The following is a 19209-nucleotide window of genomic DNA, read 5'->3' as shown; positions in this document are numbered from 1 at the left end:
ATGCTCAGTTGACATCAAATGACCTTGACACGGCTTTGAACATTTTGTCAATCCAACAATATATACTTAGTCGACCTCAAATTATTATTTAACAATTTTGGCACAAAATTGTGATCGACAATCTGACAATCTATACTTAATTCAACACAGATGACGTTGACCCGACAGTCAACATTTTCGCGCTTACACCCGTCATTTTCATAACTATCTAACTCATAACTTCCTGTCTCTTATTCATAACTCAAAATTTCCGTCTTTTTGCCTTTTCTGTCCTTGACCATTTACCAGCGAGAGACTAGAGTTCTGAGTGTATTATAATTAATTATGATTCAGAACCCATTTTAATCAGCTGGAATGCTAATAAATCATATTTTTATATCATCATAGCTTATGTAGATACTGCAGTGTGTGGATCACGCCCACCAATCTTACCCGCTCCACAAATATTTGGCGGTGCAGACGTCACTGCCGGATGGCCATGGATGGGGTCAATATGGACTCTTTACGAGTCTACTTTTTTGCCATTTTGTTCTGTCACGATGTTGGACAACCAATTTGGAATAACTTTACGGGCATGCGCGTAAGTAATGTAATGCCTGTAATAAACCATAACCTTCATTGTTATACCCCTTATTGTTTAGTGCTATAGACAATACAGGCGTGATACTCTCCGCAGCCGAAAGATGATGAGTTTAGTACTATAAACAATACAGGCGTATAATAGGCAAACACAATTATAAACGAAAAATAACGCTTCCAAAAGGCCCTTTTTGGGTGCTCGTTTTGTGTCGCAGAGGGTAGCAAGCAGTCAGCGTGAAGGATGGTGTGATTAACCCTAACTACCACGCATCAAACAGCTCATTGAGGGATAAGCTTTTACGACGGGAATTCATAACAATTAGTGGGTTTTTCTAGCGGGTTCGCCGTCGGACAAGTTTAGAACTGTCAAACCTTCGTCAGGAGTAGCTCTGACTTCTTCAGGACAAAGAATGAGACATGTAGGCCGCTCCTTGCCTACTGATGGCTCTGAAAAGAACCGTTCACTGTCAACTGTCAACAGAGAACAAGCAGATCTTCCATATCTGCTAAATTTTGAAGGTTTGGTGGCTAGAAAAGCAACTGCAAGCACAAGTATCGCACGTGATGCGATTGCGTCATCATGCGAACACACATGGGTACGGGACATTGTGGGTACGGAAAGAGTGGCCGGCAAAGGTAGTAATCCCGTTCGCGTATCTGGCACTAGAGAGGTCCAAAACCGCACACAAGAAATAAAGTTTTCTCTACTTCTCTTTTCATTCTTCCTTCCTTCTTTCTTTCCCCTCGCCGAAAAAGCACCGGAGGCGTCTTGTAAATTGTTAAAGCCTTATTACATAATTGCACATGCTTTCGTTTAATTTAAGTAATGTTCTTACTTTAAAACGATACATCACGATATTTCGACAAAAGAACCCGAAATTAAATAAATATTACAAACAAAATATTTAAATTTGATTAATATAATTATGATGTGTTTAAGACGTTTAAATAACAAATGATTATATCGTATTACATATCCTTGTTTACAGAGAACTTGGAATATTTGTAGTTTTTGGTGATCACAACCTGATGGCGCCCTCAACCACCCACGTAGAGTCATTCATTTGTGGAGTATTTATGAATCAAGACGACGAAATACATATCGCCGTATTGAAGTTTTGTACGCCGATAACATTCAATAGTCAGGTAGCGCCTATATGTCTCAACACAAGGGCTGATAAGGAAGAGGAAGAATACAGTACCAGTCAATGCAAGATCTTAGGATTTGGAGAAACGTCAACAGGCGGTACGTATTTGGGGGGGGGGGCTTTGGGGCGCCAGCCCCGGGGTAAAAGCAGGGGCGGCCAAAACAAAGGGGCGGCGGAAGAAGAAGGGGCGGCAAATGAGTAAAGAAAAAAGGGCGGAAAATTTGAATAAGTATAAAAAATTGTGAAAAAATGTGAACAAATTGTACTACACATCAAAATTTGTTGCTTTTAGGGCGCTAGCGCCTATAATCCTTTTATTTTGCTCTTCACTTTTTCAAACCACCGAAAAAAAAATTTAGGTCAACCTTTTTCTTCAGCCCCCCGGGGTAGGAGCCTCCACGGTACGCCACTGGTACTGAAACTGCATTTCCTCAATATCATTTTTGATTATTGGTTTGGGATCATGTGTTATGGGAAAATGATGTGTGTGCCATCCCCATAAAATGATGCGCTTGGAGAGCAGGGAAGATCCTTAATATTTACTAGAAGAGGAGGGGACCAGGGTGCAACCCTACGGAGCCCCTCAGGATATCCGAAGACTGCTGGTTGAAAGAAACGTACTGTTTTTTGTCAGTTTTTCTTGTTGGCTAAGCCTCTGATATCATAAATAATAAGCATTTAGTATGGTGGTTTACTGTATCAAAGGTTTTGTGATTTTTGAATAAAGGGTATTGATGGCCATATTTTTTGATTAGGGTAGTCGAAGGTACCTGAAACAATCTTCCAGTGTTTTCACATTCAATGTACTATAAGTATGATCAATTATAGATTGATAAATACGTATCACTTGTTGGGAGTGAAATTGTATCTAATGTACGCGCCCCCAAGGGAGAGTGCATTAGACGCATCAACATCTCAATACAAGTTCGTTATTTTCACTCCCAACAAGTGATAAACATTCGCTTTCTTATTCTGTGAAGAAATAACACCATTGACAAGAGAGTGTTAAATATGGGATTTCCGCGAAATGCCAAATACAGAATTACTATAAGTCGTCCCAATATTACCCGTAAAGTGCCTTTAGACGATTCGACGAGAGCCGGTAGCGACCACGATAATGCACCCAACGAGGAATTTGATAGATGGAATACAACCTGTGACACCTTGTTTTTAAAAACCTTGGCTAAATGATGCTTATAATTATGTATTATAATGTGCTATATTTTTATATTGTATATTATTGTTTTGTCACTCATAAGCCATAATTGGCTGGTCTCTATGTGTGAGTGTGACGTTAATAAAGATTAAACTAAATTAAACTATTAAAACATCCTTCAAGAATGACTCTCGGCTGACAGAATAGATAGTTAGCCGAGGTCATTCTTGAAAGACTACTATTAAACGGCTCTTTTCAGAGCCACCAAGACTTTAAAATGATCGTTAAAATTAAGGATGTTTTATAGCTTTTGAATATCTAATCTTTATGTACCATAAAGTATAATTTTGGGTTTATTTTGCTTTTATTGCCCTGCGGGTATCTTTTATATTTTGGTACTCCATTAGTATCAAGTCTTTACTACCAAAAATGGGGATTTTTTTAACCACAGAGTTAACGGCTCTTTTCAGAGCCATCATAATTGGTAAAAGAGACAGAATTGGGTTCTAAACCACATAATAAACGGCTCTTTTCACATCCACCAGACTTTGTAAAAAGAATGTTTGCTATTTTCGTTCACTTAGATGTTTATGGCTTTTGAGTATAATATGTTTTATAAAAACCCGGTAGTATGATTTTGGTTTAAATAATCTTTTAAAAAGAAACCCGAGTGAAGTGTTTTTAAATAGTTTTTGTTTGTTATGTTATGTTATAAATTGTTTTGTTATTTATTACAAGCAGGTGGATACCCAGCCACGTTAAATGAAGCTACAGTTAGTTTATCGGATTGCGGGCTTTCGTCTGAATATGTGTGTGTTGAAGGTAGCACAGGCTTATGCACGGTTAGTGACTCTATAGATGAGTTGACCTCTGACGTTAATGCCTGGCAGTATGCGCACGCATAATCACAATTTCCATTGTTTTTTTTGCCTGGCAGTATGCTTGCGCATCATATTTTGTTCACGGCCCTGATTTGGTAAAACGATCTAACTTGAAATTGGGACATTTTGAGATAAATCCATATCGTGGGTAATTTGGGGACGCTCTTTCCATTGGTAACATCCTCAAATCACCACTCTGCTTCATTTTGAAGATAGCAGAACCTATCTTGACACTTTTTTGTTACTTTTCGTGTATTTAATGTGGTAAAATGAGCTATCTCAAAGTTAGATCATTTTACCACATTAGCCAAGACCCTCTAGAGAGCGTCAGATAAACCCTAACGCATTGATGATAACACTGCAAAACAACCTATCTCAAGATAGATCATTTTACCAAATTAATGAGTCTCGCTATGTTTATTTTTGTTACAAGGTAAAACAATGTAAAACAATCTAACTTCCTAAAACGGTTGTCATTTCAAAATTACTCAACCAAATTAGCCAAATTTTTGCAAATAAAAACATTTTTATATTTTCTAAGATATTGGATGTGTTTAATAATTTATTTTATTCCAAAAGAAAAACGTCAAGTGTTCAAACTTTTTATTTTTAAGTTAGATCATTTTACCAAATCAGGGCCGTTCAGGGCTCATGTTTTTAAAACTCCCGCCACGGCACAATAGGCAATTGAACAGTGTAGTGGTTGCATGGGGTTCACTCAAGCATATCGATATACCAGTCCCTTGCCTTTGTTGATAAACATTGAGGTCAACCCATCTATATCGCCATTCATAATTCCACCTGAGTATCTCTATCTTTACTTTTTCCATGACGGATACTTGAATTAAACTAATAATGTGTGATTGCATAAGAATTGATTCATTTTAAAATGTTAGTTTTCACTGATTACATTGTCCCCTTTTAATTTCGAGCCAAACAAATAAGGTAAAACGAAACAAATTGCTATTTCATTCCAACGCCTACAATGCGTGTATCTCCATGTTTCCTGACAATATGGCTTCAGCTGTAGTACTTTAAAAGACCAGATAAAAAGAAACGAGTAGTTGTTTAGACAAATTTACTTACAATATCTTCAACCTGGTTATACTTCTGTTTACATTGTTTTAAAAAGGGTGATGGTGGCAGCCCATTGGTGTGTGAAGGAGATGATGGCAATTGGCGCTTAGTAGGAATTGGTTTGCATCTAGCTTGTGATACATCAACTGAACACCCATATGTACGTGTGTCAAGAGTTCAGAGTCTTATTGCAAAGGCGTCTATCGTAGACAGTGGTAAGTTATGAGTGTCCGTAGCAAGCAAGCGACTGGAAAAGGATGGGCAGAATTAATTATCACAGCGATAGGTATTGAATGTATTGCCCCGCACTATAAGTAGGCTGCACTCATCACCTGCCATTTCTGTGTGTGAAATCACAGATTTAATACAAGTACTGTTCTTTTAAAAGACACTAATCGTACAGGTGCGAGCGAAATGTACATGGACTCTGCATAATGTGAAGTTTCCATAGAATTACGACCCAGGTCTTTATGCCTACATGTATTCTTTGATAATCAATGGTGCGATGAAGAGTTGCAGCGTACGTCAAGTGAAGGGCAATACATTAAAAATTGTTTTAACCTATCGCTATGGTAATTAATCCTGTTACATCACTACTTCCACAGCGATTTAAGGTGTTTGCAGTCAGTTTTCTAATGTGTTTCCGTTTTCTTTTTCGTCAATGTAAAGTTGACAAGGATAGGCGTACAACAAACTGCTTAAAAGTAACTGCTTAAAAAACACGATTGTTTATGAGTATTTTGTGTATTAAGCATAACGAAGGTTATATAAATATTCCGTAAAACAACGTCTACATATAGAATGTTTCTGATGATAATTTAAAAGTACATTTGAAGTTGAGAAAAAAGTTTAACTGAAAGAGAATAAAAGAAACTAGTGGCAAATGGTGGTCATAGACCACAAACCTAGCTGGTGCGTGTTGGTGTTGTGGTGGTATCTGACCCCTGCAAAATGTTCCCCTGGTCATGAGGTGTGTTGTCACCAAGTTTGAGTCTCCTGCTCTCCTTACAGATGTCCAGAAAATGCAATTCTAAGATTTGACCCCAGATGACCTTTGACCTGACCCCTGTAAAATGTTACAAATTGCTCCCCTGGTCACAAGATTTGTTGTCACCGAGTTTGAGCTTCATACCCCTTACAGATATACCTATGGGCACTGAATATAGCCGATACATATGTGCAAGTTACGTAATTATATGGTGTAACATCTAGGAGGAGAAGCATTTGGAAGTTTTGTTGCCAGAAGAAGAAAGAACGGATAGGATTAGAGTGCCTAGCTGAGGGTGTAAACCCCCCTAGGTAACAACTCTCTCGTGTACAAAAATCTGATACCCTACCATTTGAACTATGCTTGTGAGATACGAAAATATGTCAATACAATATATTGGTCTTACAATGATACTTACTAATATACTGCTTGAATCGTCAATTGTATTGACTCAAACTATAATGTTATAATTTTGTGGATAGAGGGTGTAAACATTCTATGTGCTTTTACAGTATGGTCAAAAAACAACAAAGGTTGATTTCTCACAGTTGAAAAGTATGTTTCAAATTGTTGTAACATTTTCTAAAAGAAAATTTTTCTAAGAATATTTGTGGGGAAATGAATGAAAATGAATGATACTTATTAATGTGGCCCTAGCTTTAAGTCAAAAGGTCAAAATTATGTCTGCCTATACGTACACGCGCATGGGTTTATATGGTTAACATCTTTTGGAAGCTGCAAAATGTATGCGTTATCGTTTTTAACTGTTATACGTAAAACACCATAAGAACAAACCCACCTGCTCTTTTCAGAGCCATAACTTTTTCTAATATAATTGCAACTGTATAATTCACTTGGTAGATTGTGCCAATCTGGGAGCCATGTGTACCGATGATAGATGCTATTTTTCTGAGGGGAAATGTGATGGCGTACAAGAATGTTTGACAGGAGAGGACGAAGTCAATTGTCGTAAGTTGACACGTGTATCTGTCTCTGATTAAATTTAGCTCTCTCCATGTGGCTGTCGAATGACTATATTTAGATTCAGCATGAAAAATGCATTAAAATGAGTACAAACAAGCATAGTATTGGTTCAGTGGTTCTTAAGATAGCTCTTGATATTTTGAGAAAATATCTCAAAACTTGGACCTTTCACAGAGCATTAAATACGCTTACGTTATGACACAATTTGTTTTAAAGTATTTGAAGTTCAACACATCTTTATCATATTGTGAAGAGTTTGACAGAATGACAAATATTGATTTGTCTCTTAAATGCTCTTAAATTATAGAACGGGATTAGACAGCACAGCACTGCACCGTTAACTAACCCTGTATGCCGCCCTCTATCGCTCACTTATCACATCGGATCACCGCTAAATAATTGATATTGGCGATTCACCCCCCAAATATGCATGCGACGTAGATTTAACATCTGGAATGTAATACAAGTGGTGTCGTTGCTGCTTTTCTAAATTCATTTCTAAAAATGTCCGCCCCAGACCAAGGTGTGTTAAGTGGCTCTCTATAGTCTGATCTCCTGCCGTCTTATTCAAAATAATTCATACGTAGCTTACATTTAACAAAGAGGCGAATCAATATTCAGCATTCTGCTAAACCTATAACGATATATATTACAACGAACTAGGAATAAGAAACTTTGAATGAATTATAATAAAAAATTACATTGGCCGTGAGATATTTTCGAGAGAATAAAATAACATGTTCAATTCGCCGGCAGATCCGCCATGAGCTGTTATGTAATCGTGGGTGCGCGCTGGTTCGAATCCGAACGGTTCTGATTTTTTCTCTCCTTTATTATAATGCCAGTTTGTCTGAGCTTCATTTCTTTAATTATTATATATTTTCTCAGGCATGAATCCTCTGGATCCTCGCATTTAATATTTAATGTCTCATATTGACTGATGTCCTGCTAGGGCACAGCAGATAGGCCGCCCTCTCTAATTATAATAAAAATTACATTGGCCGTGAGATATTTTCGAGAGAATAAAATAACATGTTCAATTCGCCGGCAGATCCGCCATGAGCTGTTATGGCGTGTGGTGGTGAACTCAACGACATGTAATCGTGGGTGCGCGCTGGTTCGAATCCGAACGGTTCTGATGTTTTCTCTCCTTTATTATAATGCCAGTTTGTCTGAGCTTCATTTCTTTAATTATTATATATTTTCTCAGGCATGAATCCTCTGGATCCTCGCATTTAATATTTAATGTCTCATATTGACTGATGTCCTGCTAGGGCACAGCAGATAGGCCGCCCTCTCTAATTATAATAAAAAATTACATTGGCCGTGAGATATTTTCGAGAGAATAAAATAACATGTTCAATTCGCCGGCAGATCCGCCATGAGCTGTTATGGCGTGTGGTGGTGACCTCAACGACATGTAATCGTGGGTGCGCGCTGGTTCGAATCCGAACGGTTCTGATTTTTTCTCTCCTTTATTATAATGCCAGTTTGTCTGAGCTTCATTTCTTTAAACTTATTTTTTATAAGTTTTATTACAAAATTATTCAAAAATTATGAAGACAAAAGTGATGATGATATGATGATGATGATGATGATGATGATGATGATGATGATGATGATGATGATGATGATGATGATGCCGTTAATACTCATTTCAATTTTCATTTTACAGACGCGAGCTGTGTTGTCGTCGTTGGTGCACAAGATAACCGTATTGCTTTGAAAGACCAACCTGACCTTGGCATACGGATTTCATCCGATAACTATCCGAATCAGTATGCAAATGATCTTGAGTGTGTCTGGTGGTTTTCGTCTCCCGAGGGCTCAAATATTGTAATTTATCTGCTTGACTTCTCTGTTGAAGAAAATTATGATTTTGTTCATATGGGAAGCGGAGTTGACCACGTCCAATTTAATAGTGTCTGCAACAGGGGCTTACGCACCCGGCTCCAGTCTAGATATTGACGATACGCATGCGTGGATATCATTTACCAGTGACGTTTCTTTCGCTGAACGTGGATTTGAGATTCTAGTCTATTATGGTTTGTATCCACAACTGAATTTATATTTGAAACCTACTTTATAATTAAAGACAGAGATAAAAAGATTTTATCGCGTCTGATGTCACTGCAATTACGATCCTTGATTGGTTAACACAGGTTAATAGCGCGTAAAAGGAAGAGCCGATCTATTTGGTGCTGATCGGAGAAAAGGAATAGCAGCAAATGGCGAAAAAGGACGTACTTTTACAAGGCAAAAAGCATCTTTTCTAGGCATTGTTGACATGGTGTCTTCGCGAAAGAAAGTTTCCTACTATAAAGACCTAACTTTTGAGATGGTTTGCATGTTGGAAGGTGCAAAATTAACAATAAGGCGCCCGGTTATACCGCCGCGTTCAGCAAGTCATCATCACGACACTTGTAAACAAACCGTGCTCGAGTTTGATTGACAGATGACGTCAGACGCGATAAATTCTTGTTAGCTGTCTTTCATTATAGGCAGCGGAAATACCTGACATCACATGTCTTTTCGCTGGTTTAGGTATACGATTTATTCCGTGTAAGAAAACAGGTGTCAATATTGCCAATTCATAACCTCATTAATATACGCGAAGCCTGTAATCCAATCAAAATAAATTGATTGCCTGACCGCGCACTAAATCGGAGGTCATTAATTAGAGGTTACTAACTGCGCATCGGTTATTTGGAGGGCATTGTGAAAAATCTAAACATTTTGCCTTTGGAACCGAGGAGTATCCGAGGTCCAAAGAGGTCCAAAAAAATGTTTAGATTTTTCACAATGCCCGACATATAACCGATGCAAAGTTATTAACCTCATTCATAACCGTCACTTTGATCTTCTAACTTTACAAAATAACACAAAATTTTCCTCAAAAGTTTGTAAAATAAACAATTTTACATCTTCCCTTTCCCAAAATCGATCAGGCTAAAACAAAACGACCAATAACAAAAGTGCGTATCAGAATCTGTGCAAATATGGTAGCGCGAAATCCAAATACGGCAGACAGCGCGCGCGCAGTTCGTTGGACGCACAATACGGCGAACGCAGAAGTCAATTGTGTGCGACATTGGAACAATTACGCATTTTGCGGTCAATTGTGAGATATTAATGACCTCGATTTGCGTTCGCGTTTTCACAAATAATAAAATATGATTGGATCGCACGCATCGCGTTTATTAATGAGGTTATGAATAACTCACAATGACTCCGGACGCGCAACAATGACTTCTGCGCGCGCGTGCGTGTATAAGCTACGCGTTATGGCAACGCACACGCCTACGCGATGCCGTCGCGCTTCTGTGATTGGTAGCTCTTGTTGTCGGCGCGAATGTAATATTCGCCTGGTTGATTTTTTTGTAGGGTAGGTTACAACAATGATTAAAACTGGTTATATTTAACAGCGTTTTATGGCATAAAATAACATAAAATGCCATTTTGATTTGTTCAAAATATTAGATACGACGGTAATGAATGACAATAATAACTTTGCACCATCTATTTTGAGGTCATTGTGTGAAATTGTCAGGATTTGTTTTGGGCCTCGGTATTTTTCCTCGGGAGCTACCGCTCCCTCGGAAAAATACCTCAGCCCAAAACAAAACCCTCCGATTTCACACAATGACCTCAAAATAGATGGTGCGCAGTTATTATTGTCTAAATATGGATTGGTGAGTGGCGACGTCAGATTTATCCGCTGTCTTTAGACACGTTCATCACTTGAACAGAAAAGCGAATCACACGCATGCTCAGTATGTAAAAAGGAGGGCGCATATTTGCACGCGTGCAATTCACGTTTCTGCAAAATCGATCGAGTATATAAATTAAGCTTAACTCTTCGTAAAACAAAGCATACGACCGAGTCGCAGATTTAATACTATAAACTGGCTCCACTCCATGGAATACATAAGGAGATTCGCTTGAGTCTTGAGATGTTTCTTAAGGCACCACATCTAATTTGGTCCTGTTGATCTATCGGAGCCCGGGTAGGTACCGATTGCTCTTAACATCAGTCCCTGGAGATATAATTTAAAAAAAAGATGTTGTGCCTAAGATGGTCCAGTGATGACGCATTCCTGGTGTGAGGTGGGAGATCGTTCCACAGCATTGTAGTAGCGTAAGTAAAAGAACGTTGACTTGAGTAGTTACTTTTTTGCACTGCATTATAAGGTTTCCCATGTTCATGTGGAAATGTAAACATTATTTTATAGAGTGTGTCGATGGAGGACAATGCTTTACCGGTGAATGCTACCTTGAAGCCCAGATATGTGATGGGAACATTGACTGTGATGAATTTGACAAGGATGAAGTCAATTGTCGTAAGTTAAATGCGAGAAACATTATTTTGTATTTCTATACAATGAAGGATGTGTGAAGTATATATCATTATGAGTTTGGCAGAATGCCGAATACCGATTCTTCATGTATTAATTTAGCGTGATAAGTAAGCAACAGAGGGCGGTATAGAAAATGGGGTTAGTTACAGGTGCATTTGATCCATGTTCTCTAATTCAAGAAAATTCATGCGTAACATATGATCGCAACAAACAAACGAATTGCTATTCGGCATTGTACCAATTCAAAAACAATATACACTATTAAATGGAAAATATAAGGGGAATGTCCAACGTCCATTGACTGATAATTCATAGCAGGATTCGTAAGTAAAATATCTCGAGTACAAGCTGGATAAGCTATAAAGACTGAGACATTTGTAATTGTACGGACCAATGCATGGTTATAGTTTTCTTTTTATTGTTGACTTCCAGTCTTTACTGCTCTGCCATATGGCTTCAGCATAAAAAGTCCAAGTTTTGAAATATTTTCTCAAAATATCAAGAGCTATCTTTGAACCAATACTAGGCTTGTTTGTACTCATTTTAATGCATTTTTCATGATGATTCCAAATATGGTCATGAAAATTTACAATTCTGAAATTTTTAAAAACAATTTGAAACTTGTCGTCTGCAGTCGACACCCATGTTATTCATCATTGCGGGAAATCCCGAAAGCCTTTACAATATGATCCTAAATACGATCACTGTTCCTGCACAAGTTGGACTGCGCAGCAATTACATGATCATACACCGATGTGCGCATTAGCGTGGTATATTAGTCAGAGTTAATGGCGAAGGTTTTCCGGATTGTCCGAAAAGAAAATCTATTAACGAGTCCGTGTAAAAACGTCTTTACTGGAGGCGAGAAATAGAAATGCATCTAGTCGCTAGCAGGTATGACGTTTTCCGTGAGGGGCGTGTCAAGTTTCTGCACCAAAAGGATGCCGCGCGTATGTTGACCCGATTCAATAATGTATTAGGTTAATCGGCAAGACAGTCCGTCATAGTACGTTTCTACTGTGACTTATCTCTGCCTTTCCGAAAAGGTCTATTGATGAGCCCAGGTGTAAAATATTATTTTAGGAATAGAAATGACCAGGGTTGGTTTCGTAATTTGGCGGCAAAATATCGTTTGATTGGTTGGCAATATATTCGTCTTACATTGTACCACCTTGTTTAAAAGACAGCATTCTGTCGGTTGGATCCGTGCAGATTGTTCACTTTTTAAATGAACAAATTAAATGAAAAAATTAAGGGATCTGGAATGAGCGTTTTGAGCGTTTCGACAGTATTTTTTGTGGGACATGAGAACACATATCAGACATATCGAATTGCATTCTGAATACGAAGAATGTCTCTCTGATATCAAATAATTTTCATTTTTTGAAATTCACGATATAATACAAATCTTATGACAAATTATTAAAATTTGATATTTTTCACATTTTTGATATAATATAACAGTCCTCGAAGTAAATGTTATCAATCTAATGATATATTCTTAAAGTGTATGTAGCTGGGAGGAAAAACCGACGATCAATTGAAAATTTTGACCTTTCATATTGAAGATATGGATTTTTCCCCCAAAAGACCCAATTTTTTTTTTTTTTTTACTGTTAAATATCAAAAATTTCAACAACTCTTCCTATGCCTTTGTACAGGAGCCAAACGTTGTTAATCCTTGATGAATCCACACTTTTACTGTAGCGTATACGCGAACGCGAGCGAGACTACGCGTTACGCGAGTGAGCGTAAAATTTGTCATGCCAGGAACCTTTGTGCGTATGCAAACTTTCAATTTGAATTCAGTATTTTTCAGGTAGCGGCTAAACATTGCCGTTTTATCATGTTTATTCTGTAATTTTATTGCTGATATCAACAGAGAAATCATCGAAGTTTTTGTAAGGCTGAGTGGCAATGATTGACTGACATTCCTCGTAAAATAATCGTGAATTATACGATCTTTAGCTTCTTTTCGTTGTTGAAAGGGATTCAATCATGTTTCACCGTTGTTCATGATTGAATCCCTAAATCAACTTTTAATGATTTGTCATAAAATATGTATTACATTGCGAATTTCAAAAAATCTGAAATTATTTGATATCAGAAGGACATTCTTCGTATTCAGAATGCAATTCGATATGTCTGATGTGCTCTAATGTCCAAACGCTCATACCCCATCCCTTAAATGAACAAAATAATAATAACGATTCTGTTCCTCCGTTTTATCCATACAATTATACAGATGCCAGTTGCCGAGTCGATGGCGATTCATATGATCAAGAAATTTCTTTAGATACCCAACCTGGCCAATCAATAACAATTGCGTCATCAAACTATCCGGGTGGGAACTACGATATTATGACCAGGTGCCTGTGGATCTTCATAGCTCCAGTTGCAAACATTATTGTTACTATCAATCAGTTTAGCATCGAGTCTGGCTTTGATTTTGTTTACATAGGGACCGGCTTAGATCCCAGGCAAGGGGAGTTGTATGCGCTCACCGGTTTCATTGCACCGTCGTCTTTACCTGCGGTGAATGATCAACTTATGTGGATGTCTTTTGTATCTGATAATCAGGTTACAGAGACAGGATTTGAACTCCACATTACATATGTTTAGTTTGCTTTTTGAAACTTAAAATATTAAACAGATTTGTTTTAATTAAACATTATATATCTTTAGGCACCACATCGAACTTGGTCCTATAGTGCTATCGGTGCCCGGTACCGATGACTCTATTATACCATGTGATGTATGTAATAAACTGTATTGAGTATAATAATTAGTATTTGCATAGCGTTATCGTGTTTCTTTTAATTAAAAACGAAAGCACTGTGCAAATGATCAGGGTGTCGGTACCTATAATAAGATGAGGATCAACAACAGCAATAGCAATGTACAACATATGGTTATCTAACGTCAGTCTGGGAAAATTTCCCGGTTAGGAAATGTAAATAATCTGGCAAAACATTGTCTGAGTAGGAGATGCTGATTCCACTATACATTAGGCATAGGCTTCAATTCAAATTTTTAGCTGAAAATTTACCGTTTCAAGTATGATTTTTTACAGAAAATAACTATGAATGCTACTGGAACAGCTATTTTATAGTAAAAACAATAAATGATGATCTTTATTAATTTTATTTGAGAACATTCATTAGTTATTTTAATTGATATAAAAACCTCATCACAAATGATATTGGTCAGTTGTTTATCTAAGATTCGTGTTCCTATAGAGTGACCTTCATCTTCTCCGTACTCACCGTACTGCAGTATAGACGAATCCAACTAGCCAAGTCATGTTCAGGATTTGGTCGGACATCTTTGGGTAGCCGCTAGCACCAACCTGGTGTTTTGAGCGTCCAATTGTGCAAATAAAAGCCGCCTAGTAACACTTAGAGCGTGTTTATAGTGAGCCAGATTATGCGGTATTTAGCTGGACTGCCACGCAGTCTACATTTGTTTATGTTTTACTAACCATTGCAAATCTAGACTACGCGGTAGTTTAGCTAAATAACGGAAAGATTGTCTTAGAGAAGATGCAAGGACGAGGAGGGTTAATAGAATAATATATATAATAGAGATAATTCCGCAGCTAATCCCATCACATCTATTCATACATAGTCCTTTTGTTCGCAAGTACATCAATGCATAGATACCGCGTGTAGTTAATCCGATTATTATGTATTAAGGTGTAAAACGGGTGATGGTATGCAGTTTAAAATTTCCGCCAAGGCCGAATCATTTCACATTTTGAGTGCATTGTAGCCGACGGCTACCTAACTAAAGGCTGCTAGTCAGGTGTAGGAATGCGTGAATTTAGATTCGTCTATATGCTGCATGGATGGGTTCTTTTCATACTGCTGTTTTTTGCCTGGCAGTATGCGCGCGCATAATATTTTGTTCAGGGTTAGTGTTTTTAAAACTCCCGCCACATCGCAATAAGACTATTGAACAGTATAGTGGTTGCATGGGGTTCACTCAAGCATAAAGATACACCAGTCCCTTGCCTTTGTTGATAAACATTGAGGTCAACTCATCTATAATAAACAATTGTTATTTATTTTCAAATAGCATATTAACTTGACATAATGCAACTAGACTACCTTGTTAGTATTTCACTACAATATGCCTATTTTCACTCACATATTAAAATTAACAACAAAGTAATTGTGACAGACGATAGCACTATTGCGTGCATCTCACAATTCAACCATGTGATTAATATGATGTTTCTGATTGGTCAAATATCTGCACGTAACATGAAATAAACGGCGCGCAACTAGCTGCACGATATAACACCGTCATGACAGAGGATAGCACTATTATATTGAGTGCAGCTCACTACTCAACCATGTGATTAGCGTTTCTGATTGGTCAAATATCTGCACGTTAACACTAATTAAGCTGCGCACATATAGGTGTACGCATTATGACGCCGTTAGCTTGCCATATACGTGGACTCTTGCATACTGCAGTTACTGTCCGTTTTCCTATACACAATACACAGTGCTCTTTCCCATTGACGCGTGACCTTTACAAATAACCCTACGTTAAAAGTATGGGGATATGACTAGTTAACGTCGCTGTGTGAAAAATAACCGGCCAATATTAAAAGTACTCTTCTAAAGTTCTAGAAAATATAGTTTTTAACATGTCCTAAATTTTTAGCTAATTTAGATGTTTGGAAATATTCGTACTTTGGTGTTTTAGTTAATGTTATAGGTAATAGTACATTGCCTAGTTAACGTCGCTGTGTGAAAAATAACCGGCCAATATTAAAAGTACTCTTCTAAAATTCTAGACAATATAGTTTTGTAACATGTCCTAAATTTTTAGCTAATTTAGGTGTTTGGAGAGGTCGTACTTTTGTGTTTTAGGAAGGACATGTAAACGACAGATAACACCAAAAATATGAAGAAATTATTTCCAAACCGTGTTAAGTCAAAAATCATTATGTTGCTCATTTTCAAGAATGCTAATAAAAAAAAGCACGCCATTGTCTCATTTCGTGAACAAAGGTACACATACCATTGTTTCCTTTCGTTTCCTTTATAATCGGTTACCCAACTGAAGCTATGAATACCAGCTTTATTGCGATATCGCACATGAAAACAGTCACTTGTGCACAACCAGAGAAGATCCGATTTAATCAGTTGAGCTGTTTCAATGAGTGTTATCTTGGTTTAATAGCTTTTAATGGGGTTAAGTCCTGCAAAGGTCGAGATGAATTCTACTGTAGACATGACTGCATCATGGTTGTCTCTTTGTTGCGCTTGTTGGAATCTTTTTGCGCCTTGTATAGGCCAGTTTGTCACTTTTAAAACGGGACCTTCGTCTATTCAGTTGCTTGTAATTTTACTTCTTGAGGTCACATTGGATTCAATGTGGTGTCATAATGTGCAGGATTAGATAGTGCATCTATTAAAAAACATATTTACCCCAATATTGTTCAGTTTTGAAATTGTGATTATTTTTTCAAGTGTAAGGATACTTTATTGGCGCAGTATAGTAACCTTTCATTAGTCACCAATTTGCGGAAATCGCAATTGACTTACGGTTAACCTATAAGCGAGTAGACCTGAGATGTCGTCATTTGACGTAACACCGACTCGCAATGCGCAGTAACGATATCCGTTAAACGATCTGCGCATCTGCGTGATGTCAAATGACGACATTACAGGTCTACCCGTAAAGAACTGTTGGATTTACCAAAAAGGTCTATGTAAGCATACCATATTGGTAAGTTATTCTTGTTAGTAAGTTAAATCTAATAAAATAAATGATCCCTTTAAGGTTATACGATGTATTGTTGGTCGAAACAGTAGAAAAAAAGTAGTTCACAGCATCTTGCGAATGGTAGTGAGCTTTAGCAAAAATTGCATTGCTCAATTCATAGCGAGCGTGTAGAAGAATTCAAATATCACAGATATACTTTAAGGTACTGTGGTTCTTGGTTATGTTGTAAAGAGGGCTGAAACAACAACACTTTTGTAAAAAAATACATAACTCATTAACAACAATAAATTAAGCAAGTTTTTAAAGTATATGATTTGTAGAATGGACCTTTGCAAAACACGAAAGTGTTATTTCTCAATAATATATTGATTCAGATAATGAAAATCGATTTTTTGGCTGCTTCGACCAAAAATACCTCGTATATCCTTAAAGTGAAATACAGCCACGGTTACCTGTGAATTTTCACTTGTATGTACAATGTATCAGGGGAAATAGGCTTAGATGGGATTAGATTTTAGACCCTGGAAGAAAGGGATCAACAGAGCTATCTATAGTTGACGTTGCTGAGGAAAAACAGCTATCGCATACTTTTTGAATTCTGAATTAATGCCCGTTCCGTACTTGAAATACTGAAATAAAATAAACTTGAACAACAAGTCGTATTAAATTCATCTGGATTGTCGATCCATCTGGATTGTTGATTAAACCTGATTAACCCATCGACTCCAACGGATTAAGAATGAGTAGAACGATTACGACGTTTAACTGAACTCACCATGGAACTCTCTCTTACTAGTCCGAATCTAGCGCCATCATCGGTAGTAACGTCAGTAAGAACAAAATGAAGTTGTCATGTCAGTTTAGGGGTGGTGCAATAATTATGTGTACCCCCGGGGTGGTGAATTATAGCGGGGAGGGCAAAGATTCTTTGGCAGGCCAAAATGGGGTGGGGGGGGTCAAGCGATTTTTGGTACAGATATTTAGGGCACCGTTTCTATATTACGCTCAAAAAAGGTGTAAGAAAACGTTACGAACACGTTCAAATATGCAAAATTTCCTTCTCGCTGCGCTCGCACTTTATGATAAGACAATTAAGGTTTCCCCAAATCTTGCATGTGTAAGGGGAGGCGGGGGGGAGATTTTTGGCACATCTAAAGGGGGGCAAAGATTTTTGGCACGACTAAAGGGGACAAGCGATTTTGGCACACCGGGGTACACATAATTATTGCACAGTCCCTTAATGAAACTGTAACAATAAAAAAATCGCGTTCTGTTTGCAGCAAAAAAATATTTTAAGACCGTGACCCTGAAACAAAACCCCTAAACATTGAAGTGCTGCAGAAATATGAAAGTATTGTGCATTTTTCCGGAAAAGCACCAAATTTGGCTCAGTTGTAGCTTTTGATGTGCTTAACAAATCTGGAGTAAGGGCAATTAATTCTTTCCAAGATGGCCGCCAAATTCAAAATGGGCGTCACTGTGTAAAATTGCAAGCAACAATTTGCATCTTCTTGGTATTCGATTGTGCCAAATTCTCACTTTTCCTTATCGGTTTACCGTAATAAGGCACATATGGATAATTTTTGGCCAATTATACCAGATTGGTTCAGCACATCAAAGCTACACCTGTGCTAAATTTGATGCTTTTCCGGAAAATTGCACAATTCTTCTAATACTTAAGAGGCTTCTTCAGGACTCAGTATCAATAAAATTGACACTAGTGTAGTCATTTGCTTCTCCATAAAAATGGAAATGATAGTATGAATTTTCTTCAATAATATTTTAATGCTCAAAACATCTAAATAGTAATACCTAAGTGATCTTGGCCGAACTTTGCAAAGTTTACCACAAGCCCTTGAGACTGTTTGTTGGTACGGTTTTGCATTCGTAATTGAAGTGCCAGCCAGTCCTGTAAGCTCCCCTCTACATAGTATTATGCCAGTAAACACACCGTTTTATCAAGGTTAGAATACCGTTCGTTAACATAACATTCAAAATACATTTTCGAAAACGTGATGCAAAACGCTTTGTTTGTTTGTTTGTTTATTTGTTTCTTTCCTTCTTTCAAATGTAGCAAAAAAGGCTATTTATTCTAATACATAACCACAAACAACCTTACTATAAAGTATAATATCTAATTACGAGGAATGGAAAACAAATTTTACAATGACAATAAATAAATAAATACCTCGGCATTGTAGTGGTACATGTGGGACCATGTCCATCAGCAACGCTCCCATATGGGTGATAATGCAATACGTGTCCATATTTATATCAGGTGTGCCATCGAGCGATA

At 37.5% G+C, this 19209-nt stretch overlaps 1 protein-coding gene across 1 annotated transcript; it reads left to right on the top strand.

The window, feature by feature from the left end:
- The first annotated feature begins 393 nt into the window (after positions 1-393).
- On the top strand, positions 394-13868 carry LOC140154276 (chymotrypsin-1-like). Its single transcript, XM_072176861.1, has 8 exons — positions 394-580; positions 1569-1825; positions 3625-3725; positions 4897-5056; positions 6691-6798; positions 8489-8858; positions 11046-11153; positions 13417-13868. The coding sequence occupies exons 1-6, from the start codon at positions 483-485 to the stop codon at positions 8779-8781; spliced, it is 1017 nt and encodes a 338-aa protein (XP_072032962.1). The 5' UTR covers positions 394-482; the 3' UTR covers positions 8782-8858; positions 11046-11153; positions 13417-13868.
- The last annotated feature ends 5341 nt before the right edge of the window (positions 13869-19209 follow it).

Source organism: Amphiura filiformis, chromosome 6 (genome assembly GCF_039555335.1).
Source record: "Amphiura filiformis chromosome 6, Afil_fr2py, whole genome shotgun sequence".
Classification (NCBI taxonomy): Eukaryota; Metazoa; Echinodermata; class Ophiuroidea; order Amphilepidida; family Amphiuridae; genus Amphiura; species Amphiura filiformis.
This window is presented reverse-complemented; position numbering and strand designations above follow the sequence as displayed.

Coding starts and splice junctions, on each gene's coding strand:
- LOC140154276 (XM_072176861.1), top strand. CDS start 483: ATGGGGTCAATATGGACTCTTTACGAGTCTACTTTTTTGCCATTTTGT. Junction 1,826..3,624: donor TGGAGAAACGTCAACAGGCG/GTACGTATTTGG, acceptor TATTACAAGCAG/GTGGATACCCAGCCACGTTA. Junction 6,799..8,488: donor AGAGGACGAAGTCAATTGTC/GTAAGTTGACAC, acceptor TTCATTTTACAG/ACGCGAGCTGTGTTGTCGTC.